This window comes from Columba livia, chromosome 1 (genome assembly GCF_036013475.1).
Source record: "Columba livia isolate bColLiv1 breed racing homer chromosome 1, bColLiv1.pat.W.v2, whole genome shotgun sequence".
NCBI classification, from domain to species: domain Eukaryota; kingdom Metazoa; phylum Chordata; class Aves; order Columbiformes; family Columbidae; genus Columba; species Columba livia.
In genome coordinates, this window is record NC_088602.1 from 12,608,647 (window position 1) to 12,620,931 (window position 12,285).

Genomic DNA, 12,285 nt, shown 5'->3' on the forward strand with positions numbered 1-12,285 from the left:
TATTCTGAAACAGGCTAATGTGGAACCTCGCTTAAGAATGACTAATATGTCTTAGAGTTGAGTGTAACCAAAATACCTCATTGTGGGCTCATGATGTTTTTACTTTTATAATAATTTAACCTTATAATCTGTCAGTTTTGGACAAGAGTATTTTGAATTCTATTAAGCAACTCGAACACTCGCAGTTTTTTCAAGTGGCAAATTAAAAAAATTATCCCCAAATGATAAACTGATACATATCATAGATTGTTATAGAGCTGTGATTGTTGTCTTGCTGTTAAGAGAATTGTACCAATACGTGCTTGTCACCATACTATTTCTTAATAACATATTTGCAAAAATGTCATTTGAATGCCATATTGAGTTTTAATAGTTTTCTGGAAGATATCTGTTCATATTTTTTGCTTGCACTCTACCTCTTGCTTTTAAGTTACTTTTTCTTCAAACTAAAAATAATTCCTTTATAATAAATAAGTAGTTGCTTCTCTTTATACTGACATTTTCACTTGTGAACGTGGGAAATGATAGTGACCTGTGGATTTATATACTATAAGACTTAATATTGTGTTAATCTGACACATCTGATCTTGTAAATAACCACATGTATATGAGTTAGTCCATATTTATAAATCAATTTTTGAAGATTACAGTTTTTGAGCCACCGAAATCTCAGGCTTTATTTTAGCCCTAATATTCTAAACTGCTAAGTGGTATTTTGAGTAATAAACTTCATAACTCATGTGACAAATCTGTGTTTTATTGACATAAGAAAGCTAAGGCAAATTCTAAGATTGATAGTAGCTTTTCTAATTTTTTTTAGTTGTGGAAGAAAAATACCAAAGATTTCGGTTACTCAGCTACACGAATAAGTTTTTCAAGTCTAGTTTTATCTTCACTATACGCTTGGTTCTTAGTAATGACTTTTTCTGATGGCTTTGTGCGATTCTGCTGCAAGCGTATAGACAAAGAGGGGTTTGTGCGCTTACTAGGAAACCTGTTTGGGTTTTCTTGATTCCCTCAGATTTCTTGTTTTAGTATTAGGCAATTTCGATTTATGCAGGGATGAAACTATTGCCCAATGTCATAAAGAAATTCAAGGGATAAGGATTATCTCATATTAAAGGATTGTCAAAATTATATGTGATATGAAAGGAAAATACGTTAGCTAGTATAAAATAACAGTATGTATTCTTTACTGATGTTATTGTTTTAGTCTTTCCTAAGTCTACATACCCTAAAAGTGCTAAGCTGTACTGACTGCTACCTAATTAGATATTATCAGCTTGTATTTGTGGAGATTTGAGGTGCAGTTTGTGGGAGCATTGACAGGAAACAGTTAAAGAAATGAAACCCCAGAGCTCTTTACAAATATTTCAGGATATTGAGCAGTGTCTTTTCAGATGATTTCATGTAAGTGGTTTGTATGCAAAACTGTGAACATTTATCTTCCTATTTCAGGTTTGTCTTCTGATGGTATGGAAGGTAGAATTTTGAGAGAAACAGCAGGACATCCTTGGAACTCCTCGCTGCCTTTTACTGTGCGGCAAAAGCAAGAGAATTTGTCTGGAGCATCTGGAACTCTGTTGCCTGACGGAGAGGTGTATCATTATAAAGGAAATCAGAGACAGCAGGGGCTGGGGAAACGTACTGGAGACTTGGACTCTGGCTCAGAGGACAAGACATGTTTTCAAGGTATTTGCCATTAGAGAATTTTTGTGCTGCACTCTCATCACAGAATGAGGAGGAGCTTATTTGATATTATGTGTTAGTTTATGTTGTTTAGATTCAGCTTATGTTTTAAAGTCAGTAAGGATTCTACATGTGAGAGCTTTGCTTTGATGTTCTTCATGCTTTGCTTTATGTAAATGTCCACACAACATAGTATAGTGCAAAAAAACCCCAAAACAGTTTGATCGGGTATCTGCCTGATCATAGTCTAGTTCTGTGCATCTTCCTGCTACCATGGCCAGGTTGTTTGTTATCTGTGCCAATTTTATCACTTATTGATGCACAACTTTTGCTTCAGGAAGGTAGAGTCAGTAATATTTAATACTTTGTTATTCACGCAGGGTCACATGTTGACGAAACACTGATTACCAGACTGGTGGGAGTTCTGTGCTCTCTAGAAAAATGTAATGATTCATGAAAAGAAGAACATCTTTATTAGCTGTCATGAAGATAGCCCTAGTATTTTAATTTGAACTGATTCCTCCTGGAATATTTGAAAACCTAGAATCAGAGAATTAATCTAGACCATTTATGTGATCCAAATTCTCTTTCCTGCTCACAGCAGAGCCAACTTAGATGAGGTTGCTTAAGACCCTGTCCAGGCAACTTCTGAATATCTCCAAGGACAGAGGCGACGTTTTAACAACTTTATTTTTTTCTCCCATTTTTTCAATTGTATTTAACCAGAATTTCCTGTGTTCCATCTTGCGTCCGTTATCTTTTTCTTTCACTGAGCACATTCAAGCAGACTGACTGCATCTCCTCTGTATGGTCTCTTAGTATGCAGCACACAGCAGAGATTTCTGTGCTCTTCTCCCACACCCCCAAGCCCTTTCTTAAGATTAACAAACTTGTGTCTTTGAACATCATGTGCTTCATCTTTCCTTTAATCATCCTTGTAGCTCTTCACTGGACTTGCTTCACTCTGTCGCTGGGTGTTTTGTACTGGGAAGCCCACAGAACTTCTGATGCAGTCTCACAAGTGCTGAACTGACAGCTTATGGATTTTAGCTTTTCATTTAAAAAAAAGAAGCGACAGTGGCGTAGCACTTCCTTGCTGCTTTTTTGTACTTGCATTGTTTCAGGGTGAAAGAATTTGATATCATAGTGGGTTTTTTGTTTATTTTTTTTAATTTTTACAAGCTAGTATTTGTATACTTGCAGAATTCCGTATGTTTTATTTACTGCATATAAAAGCAAGGTGTGATATGTCCATTGTTTTTTTGAGGGGAGGATGTTAAGGGGTGGCTGTTTGTTTTTAAAATAACTGCTTTTCTTACAGCTCCGGCAGCTGAACTTGATTTTCTTCAAACACAGAGACATCTGCTGAACTTTCATCACCAGCTCTTTCAGCCTTTGGAGCCAAGTCTTGACTTGGATAGTTCATCGTCATCCAGTTCTCAATACAGAATTTTGCAAGACAGTAGAGAACTTAGCAAGGTACTACAGAAAATCTCTGATGGAGGAATACTTTGGCTTAAGATTTAAATGTATAATCCCTATACTGTCTTCTGTTTAGAAGAAACACAGTAATAATCTTTGATGTACTTAGAACTGGAAGTAGTTATGCTGATTATAGCAGAAATGTGATCTAAAAATCAAATATTACCTTTAACTTTTAACCTTCGTATTTCTGAGAAAATGAATCTTAAGATTATTTTCTTTGTCACTAGACTTCAAAACTTTCAACAAAAAGCCAAGACGTGTCTACATTTGTAGAATTGAGCAACTCCAGTCTGAACATAGAAAGCAGCAGTCTGCCTTCTGCTCTTGAAACAAACAGGCCAAACGTTACAGCAGAAGAGTCTGTTAAAGAGCATTCTACTCTAGGTACGTACAGTACAGTCACATCAATGATTTCCCAATCAACCCATTCCCAGCATGTAAATACAAACCCTTGAAGTGGATTTGCTGTGTTGAAACTGGGCAAGAACCTTCACTTATCTATCAGCCCTACTTCGAATGTCTTAGCTCTGCTGCTGCTCTCACACTCTGTCTTCTCCACCACACTTAATGGGTAGAACTCCTAAATTTCATGGAGTTCTTTATTTTCTCAGCAGTTATGACTTCAATACAAAAGCAGGCCTGTATATTCATGTCATTGTAATGGATATTGGGTTTCGTATTACTTGTGCAGTAATTACGATGCTAGTGAAGAAATATCAACTCTGGCTGAAACTGTCAGCCTGGGTACTTTTCCAAATATTTGTTCATGCATGTCTGTAATTTTTTAAATTTGAGAAAATTAAGGAAGTTCCATAATTTTTGAGGTGTAGGGGTTAGAATCTCTCTGATATTACTTTTTCTATGATACATTGTGTTTTTCAACAAATCATTGAGTTTTTGTTTTCCACTGTTAAGTCACACCAATAGCCATTATGTACTGCGTGTTGAGATATTCAATCTGATTATAGAACTGCTTTATCTACAAAATAAAGGGGGGAAAGAGAAAGGAGGGAATAAACTTTTGTGTTACAATGTAGTAACTAATTTACTAGATTAATGCTGCTTTACCTGCAGGTCATAGCAGGAAAAGTATTTTTTAATGTTTTGCAGTTGAATTTAAATTAACTTGATATTTCATGTATTCTAAGCAAGAAGACCAATCTCAAGTTCCATATGCATCTCGTAGTAGTCTAAATATTTCTGAAGCTCTTATTTACCAAGAATCAGATGTTTCATCATTTTAACATGCTCCAACGGAAAGCTGAACAGTAACAGGAAACACAGCACAATATTTTCAGTAATAGATGTATTTATAATGTAAATGTTCCTGGTCAATTATCATTGTTTTTTGCATATATATGTATACATGTATAATTTTTGGAAACACACACAATTTATCATTAAAGCTGCAAGCAGCTATTCTGTGTCCATTTTAGTTCTCTTTCCCTTTAGCTGGCAGATGCTGGCACCAAAAAGAAAAGTAATAAAAAGTGCCACAAGAGGTTTACACTTGGAGACTGCCTGTGGTCACAGCAAATAGGATTTAGGAAACTCCCTTCTAACTTCAAACCATTCTATTTCTATATTGCTTACAGAAACAATCTTTGTGATTTAACTGTAGCTACAAAATCTCCCCATCTCTTACATGGTTTTATAATCCTGAACCAATTATTCTATTACTCTTGTGCTTTAAAAGAGGGAAGAAATAACATAAGCAACCCTGTTGTTTGTTTGGCTGAAATGCTTCTCCAGTAGTTAAAATGTTGATACCTGATTTTTTTTCCCAGCCTTTTCTGGGAGAGAAATCTTGATGTGTATGTGTAGAGCCTAAGGGAAAGATAATGTAGGGTGCAATATTGTAGCTTACAGAAACAACAATCATTGTTCCAATTCAGATGTTTCCTTCTACTTTTAAGAGTTTATGCCCAAGTAATGGTGGTTTAGATTGTTTCCTTCCTTGTTTAGAGACTTTGTCCCAAAAGGTGACTCAAAGGGCTTTCATTGACAGAGTATAAATTGTAAAATCCATTGACTTACAATGTCGTTATGTCATTAGCATGACAAAGTCTGTCCCTAAACATATTCTAAGAAGGAAAAAAAAAATAGTGTTGTTTCTTGAAGTTGTTTTGTATACAGTGAAGCAATCGTTTTATGTACTGTTAATGGTATTACGCTAGAAGAAACTTAGACTTTTCTTAAATAAAATGTTTCTTCCTAGTTGCTGGACTTATTATACACTACTAAAATTTTTCATTATTGACAGGCTTTTAAAAGCTGGAATTGTGTTGTGTTAGCTGCAATTTTGACTTGATCCTTTTTGAAACAGGTTCTGAAGACTCTTTCCACCCACTGCAATTGGAATCTACCCTGAGTGACCACTGTCAGAGTGCTGATCAGCCAGTGGACCTCAATGCTGTGTTCCAGAGATCTTTTGAACAAACCTCTGGAATTAAAAAATGGGGCAATGAGAACTGCATTTCATCTGCCAGAGAATATGAAGAACTGACAAAAAATATGGAACATATTAATCTCCAGTGTTCCATGGAAGATCAGCAAAATGAAAGTGTGAATCCACTGGAAGAGCAGAAATCATTTTATCTGCTAGATGCTCCACCAGGTACAGTGGATGAAACTTTCCCTAAACGCTTATCACAAGAGACTGTGAATTCTGAAAAATTACCTGTGGAGGCATTTGATAAGAAGTATGTGAAACTGCCTGAAAAATCAGTTCATGTACATGAAGCAAATAAAGCTGTGGAACTGGATTCTCAGTGCAATACAAATATAAAGGAGCCAGATCAAGGTTTTCCAGAAGTAAAAAAAGCTTCAGGGATTCCCAGAGGAACCAACTTGGAAGACACGGACATCCATTTACAGGCTGTCATACAACAGAATGGTTCTTTCCTGGGAAGACATGAAGAACATTCTAAATCTGTGCCCAGAAGCTCGTGTCCTATTCCAGTCTGGGTGAGTTAGAAATTTCCCAAAGCAGTAATTTGTGCAGATTTTTTTGTTGTTTGGGTTTTATTATTATCGCACTAAGCCCTTTACTATCTGAAAGCCTGGCAAATGTTGATTCTTACAATTCTAGTCTAAGACTGGAATTTCTGGGCCCCTCAGTTCCAGAAGGACAGGGAACTGCTGGAGAGGGTCCAGCGCAGGGCAACAAAGATGATTAAGGGAGTGGAGCATCTCCCTTATGAGGAAAGGCTGAGGGAGCTGGGGCTCTTTAGCTTGGAGAAGAGGAGACTAAGGGGTGACCTTATTAATGTTTATAAATATATAAAGGGTGAGTGCCATGAGGATGGAGCCAGGCTCTTCTCGGTGGCAAACAATGATAGGACAAGGGGTAATGGGATCAAGCTGGAACACAAGAGGTTCCACATAAATTTGAGAAAAAACTTCTCAGTGAGGGTGACAGACACTGGAACAGGCTGCCCAGGGGGGTTGTGGAGTCTCCTTCTCTGGAGACATTCAATACCCGCCTGGACATATTCCTGTGTGACCTCACCTAGGCGTTCCTGCTCCAGCAGGGGGATTGGACTAGATGGTCTTTTGAGGTCCCTTCCAATCCCAAACATACTGTGATACTGTGACCTGCATGTTTCCTGGACTTGTGCCATACTGCTTCTTTCAGATGGTAGCACTGCAGTAATTAGCAGTAGCTAAACTGAGCTGGAGATCCCAAGGTTGCTGGAGGAGCTGTAGCATCTCCATTGCATTTCCCTCAGCATCAGTCACGATAACACGTGGCTGTGCTGCCTGGCACAGTTACTTAGTGAACAGCCCCCTCCCCATTTAGAAGCCTGAAGGAGGTAAGTAATTTAACCAGAGCATAAGGAAACTTGAGGAAACAGCTTTGATGTAGCTTTAAAGCAAAAAGAAAAGGGTTGCTCTGGAACTAAGTAATTTAAACTTGAGGTGAGTGAAGGAGAGGTGGAGTTTTTGTTGTTGTTTGCTTGCTTTTGGTTATTTGTTTTTGGGTTTTAACGCTGGTAGATAAAATACTTTGCATTGGACTCAGGTTCCAGGGTTTGCACACCTCAGTACCTCAGGCAAAGTGTTCTTTCTGCATTTCATTTATAGCATGGGTATGAATTTTCTTCTACGTGTTGAATGAGCCTCCTCTTTTGATAAGATAGCAGCTGTTCCTGTTGCTGGAAATAGTGATATATATATTATTTTTTATAGTGATGTCTTGTATAATTTCTTTTCCAGGAGACTGAGTCAGGGTGTGGTATTCTGGAAGAACCTGAGCTCACTCTGATAGGCTCAAACGACATCAGTCTGGCAGAATCAGACATTGAACATACTAACCAAGAGAAAATTAAAGAGGATGGAATCAATAAAGCAGCATGTGTGGATCAGCCTGATTTTAATGTTTTTACTGAGGTGAGTCTTTCTTATCCAATGTAATTGTGCTTTTAAGTTAATGATAGAAGGAGAGGCCCCACGGTAGCAGTTAATCCACTGTTGCAAAATGAGAGAATGTGAGGGTTGCCTGAGCTTAGTGAGTGACTGGATCATCTGGTTTTGCTGTTAAGTGTTGTGGACAGATCTAATGGAACTAATTTAAGTTAAGGCTATTCCTTAACATCACTACCTTGTCATATCAGAGCAAGTAGAGTTTGGGAAGACTTCTACTGAGAAACAGAAACATCTTGCCACTGTCTGCAAGACTAAGTTGTGTCCCATTACGTTGAAAATGTGAAGGAAGAGGGTAGGAGAAAACAAAAGCTACAAACTAAACAGGAGAAGAAAGGAAAAAATCCCCTGCCTGGTGGATGGAGCTACACCAGGTCCACATAGCAGTTCTTGTTTTATGGGGAAAGTATGGTCAGCTCGTTGTTCTGCTGTACTTCACTTGTCTATGGTCTGCTTTTTGCTGTGTGCTTACATAAAGCAACCTTTCTCCAGAAACATCCCAGGCCAGGCTGGACGGGGCTCTGAGCACCTGATCTGGGTGAAGATGTCCCTGCTCATGGCAGGGGGTTGGACTGGATGAGCTTTGAAGGTCCTTCCATCCCAAACTGTTTATGATTCTGTAAAGCAAAGGCCATAAATTATAGAGGGACTAGTTTGTAATGAGAGAATAGTTTTGGTACTGAAGCAATGAAGTAGAACCAAGTAATGTGTGTTAGATTAATACTTTAGGTGAAATCATGTTTCAGTTGCAGGAGGCATCTAGAGAAGGTTGAAAAAGTGCCTAAAGTTGGGTCTTTATAAAGCAGTTGAAACGTGGGCAGGTGGAGGTTGGTGGCTGGACGTGCTTCTGCGGTGGGTGCTGCCTTCCCCAAGAATAGGGAGGAGAGTGATGGCGGAGAGATGGAGAAAGAAAATCAGATCGGTTGAGATTAAATTAGGCAGCCATGAACTAAGAACAAATTGGGATCTGGTGGGCAAAGGGTCTTTAATGGATTTTTTAAATTTATTTATTTTAAGTTTTAAAATGTTTTTTTAGAAAGCAGCTTTTTAACACTTACTATGCAGATCATTTTCTGATGTGTTTCTTGCATCTTTTATTTGAATCTAGTCTACACTAGTGGCACTGTACTATCGCTTTGTGCAAATTTGTGACATATTTTGTTTGCAATCACTGATTATTTTTTGAAACAGGAGAGAGAATTTTTCCCGCTAGCTCCAGATGTGGATTATTCGGTGTTTGCAAGTCCTGATGGTTCGTCCAAAGCCCAGAGTCCCGATGACAGTCACTTTCCATCACATCAGACGGCAGGTATTTATATGTGACTTCAATAAACTGAAGTTGAGATAGAGGAGGTCTTTATTTACAGTATTAAAATAATCAATAAAATACACCTCTCCTTTGGAAAACATAGAGCTGCTTTTACTTGGGCAAATGCATCTTCCTGTTCAGGCCTGGTTTGGAGATCATTTGGCCCAGGCTTAAAATGTGTCTTATTGAGAAGGAAGTCTTGACTTGGCTCTTCCTATGCCAGGCTGTCTCCAATGAGACTTTATCACTTTTACTGGTTTTATTGTGTTGTATCTATTTAATTTTGAAAAATTCTGTGGTGTTTTGTGATTTATTGTCATGTAGTTTATGCCCCATGTGTTTTGAGTTGGTTGGTTGGTTTGTTTTCCTGTCTGTCCCCAAGCTTTATAGCCAAAGAATGTATTTTTCCTATTCTGATGATAGTGTGGAACATCAGCAAAGTGGGCTTTTTGTCCAAAATGAACAGCAGTAACGCAAAAGACAGGAATTGACAGAATTTAACCATGTTAGGGACTTCTCAGGTCTTTAATACATTTTGAGGCATCAAGATGCTTTCAGTGCAGTGTTTATCACAGGATTTGCCTTGGCAGACCTGCTTGCAGTTATTAGATTCCACAGGTCTGAGTTGCTGCTTGTTTTACAAGATTACTCATCATTCCTAATGTCATTTCCCTTGTGTGATTCACAAAAGTAGTCCAGCTCAGCATTTTAGGAGAGATGCATTGAAATGCATGACTTCTCTCCGTGAGCAATATCAGCTCTAGTAAGTGAGAAACGTTCAGACCTGACTTCTTCTTTCACAGCGATGCTGCTGGAGTTTGCGTCTACACCAGGAAGTTTGCAAGAATCATTTTTAAAAAGAAAGAAGAACTTCATCCAGAAATCTCTGAAAAGAGTAGAAGAAATGAAAAATAAAGACAGAGAAAATGCAAAGCCAGAAGCCAGACAGTTTCAAAGAGGAAAGTCTGAGAAGTTAAGCAAGCGAAAGGAATCTATTCCTGCCTGTGGTAGGTTTATCTGGGGACAAGATGTAACATTAGGTATCCTTTCAGCTGCTGTTTTCTATTGAAGAACACATTTCACATTTGTTGCATCTTTGCTGTTGCAGACAAATATTCTTTAATTTGTTTCCTTAGGAATGCAGGGAGCTTTTTTTCCGCCACTGTCTGGCCACCTCTTGTTGTAAAGGCCCTTCATGAGACCTCTTTTCACAGTCTGCCTACGTGTTTGTGGTCATAGATCATTTTGCAAACAATAGTTCTTTGATAAAGAACAACCATATTAAGTGAACTGATGCTTCTGTGTGTTAACACGGAGCTGGACGTTGGCTCTTGAGAAGCACGACTGGCAACAGCCTAATGAGTGAGACCGAAGATGTATTTCAACACAAGGTGTCGTCTCCCTTGTGTCAGTTCTGTCAGCCTGGTTTTTTGTAGGGGCAGTTAAAGATCTTTGAAACCTCTCATTCTTTTGAGTTAGCTGAACCAGAGATTTAAGCTATGCTTTGCTTTTTTTTTTCCAAAGGAAAAAAAGGTGCAGTTGCCAATCAGTTGAAGAAAGTAGGAGAAGTGAAGGTGTCTTCTCCAGAAGACAGACAAGCTGGAGAAACTGAAATGCATCAGCGTACTTCAAGGTATTGCATGAACACAAGTGGGAGAAGGTTCGATTAAAAAAACAGAAGTAGTCCACCTGTCCTGGGAAAGCTGCTGGTCAGTCAGAGCAACACCAGCGTGTTGGGACCGGGGATGTTGTGTGGGACCCAGGAACCTGCTGGGAGTTCTCCCCGCGCTCCTGCTCAGCTCCTGGTGTCAGGCCGCGTGTGGAATTAGATTAAAGGAGAAACAAAGTTCAGAATTGTATATGGATGCTTAATGATAACATGCAAATACAACTCCTAAGTAGGGTGTTTGTTAGATACAGGCAGCCAAAGAAGAATTTTAAGTGATTCTGGATTACTAAAGACCTGAGTCCGTTTTATTTTTTTAAATTTCTAACAATTGAGACAGTATAAACCTTTAAGCCTATTAACTGATTTCTGCTTTGCCACTTCACTTCCTGACAATAGACACTTTTTTTCCACTGTTTTGACAGACTTTGTAATCAACTTGCAGAAGTGAAAATCAGAAAGGAAGAAAAAACAAGGCAAGAAACTTATGCTAAAAACAGGGAAAAGGCAAAAGAGTTTCAAAAGGTAATAGTGTACTAGTGTCATCTTACCCGGTTAGTTCTCATGACTTCAGAGCTTCTAATCAAAGTAATTACGACATAGTTCTGTGGTATGCGTGCAACTGAAAGAGGCCATCAAACCAGTCTGGATTTCAAATGGTGCTACTGGCATATATCCCACTTCATTGCCTTGTCAGCACTATGACTGGGCTGGCATTTTCTCTAAAAAGCATCTACTTCAGGCTCCATGTTTCTGGTGACTTTGCGTTGAGCAAAAAGCCTTTGAGGGACTCCAGCTGCTAGAAAGTCAGCTGGGCCAAAGAAGGGTGGGGGTTTTATTAGTCCCGACTTGACTGAATTTCCATTAAGGTAGTCTCTTGTTTTGTGGCTTTGTTGCTACTGTAGGTAACACAAGATTGTGCCTTGCTGAACACTCCTCAGCTTAAAAGCTGCAAAAATTCCATCTGCGTTTGCCTGCAGTTGGTCTAGAACAAGAGGACTGGGGTTGTTAATTCTCCCTGTCCCCTTGCTGGCCCTCAACCAGGAGGAATTACATATTTATAAATCTGACAGGTTGAGGCTGCTCTGAGGGGCTCCAGGCTCAAATCCTGCCTTTAGCAGTGACCGCCTGAATGTGTCTGTGGTGGAATAAATCACTCTTATTTTCTGTTATGGAATGTGTAAAACAGTATAAAAAGTGAAAAAAAGCACACCTCCCCTGTGAAACCTGTGTTTTTTGGAGCAGTACTTCCACTCTTACTGATGTTCAGCATGAGTAGCACCTCAGTTGTATCCACCTTACTACACTTTTTGCAGTCACCTAAGCTAGACTACTGTGATCTCATGGTTGGTTTGATTTACAGAAAATGCTGGAAAAACTAAGAGCCAAGAGGACTTGGAAAGCACCGTGAGTGGCAGACTTGGAGCAACGAGGAACACTTGTGTATTGGTACAATCCCAAGAGTAATGCGGACTTCATTAAGTGAACTGTGGAGTACCCTGTAGTACCCTGTTTTACTGAAATCCTGCAGAAGCAGATTAACCAGTTTAAATCGTGGTTTGCCTCAGATTGTGTAGACTGACATTGTGAAAAGCCTTTACTTACATGTGTTGGGTGTTTGAAAGGGAGATCATACAATTTCTTGTAACACACCCGTATTAAACATTTTCAAATAAAGTTTTTAAAAATACCTGAATCCTCAGAGTGTAAG

The 12,285-nt window shown here is 38.8% G+C and overlaps 1 protein-coding gene across 5 annotated transcripts in view; it reads left to right on the forward strand.

Annotated features, from left to right (window-relative positions):
- The window catches only part of CEP295 (centrosomal protein 295), a 43,872-nt gene extending 31,602 nt beyond the window's left edge, over window positions 1–12,270 (forward strand). For 4 of the 5 annotated variants that reach the window (XM_021291511.2, XM_021291512.2, XM_065038655.1 and 1 more), the window contains 10 exons: window positions 1,459–1,692; window positions 3,011–3,168; window positions 3,402–3,558; window positions 5,501–6,141; window positions 7,393–7,566; window positions 8,791–8,908; window positions 9,712–9,948; window positions 10,433–10,541; window positions 11,000–11,099; window positions 11,938–12,270. In XM_021291511.2, coding sequence (XP_021147186.2) covers window positions 1,459–1,692; window positions 3,011–3,168; window positions 3,402–3,558; window positions 5,501–6,141; window positions 7,393–7,566; window positions 8,791–8,908; window positions 9,712–9,948; window positions 10,433–10,541; window positions 11,000–11,099; window positions 11,938–11,985 — 1,976 coding nt within the window. In that variant the 3' untranslated portion in view covers window positions 11,986–12,270. The remainder of the gene's footprint in view (window positions 1–1,458; window positions 1,693–3,010; window positions 3,169–3,401; window positions 3,559–5,500; window positions 6,142–7,392; window positions 7,567–8,790; window positions 8,909–9,711; window positions 9,949–10,432; window positions 10,542–10,999; window positions 11,100–11,937) is intronic. The other variant, XM_005505392.3, reaches the window with a different exon arrangement.
- Window positions 12,271–12,285: the final 15 nt, after the last annotated feature.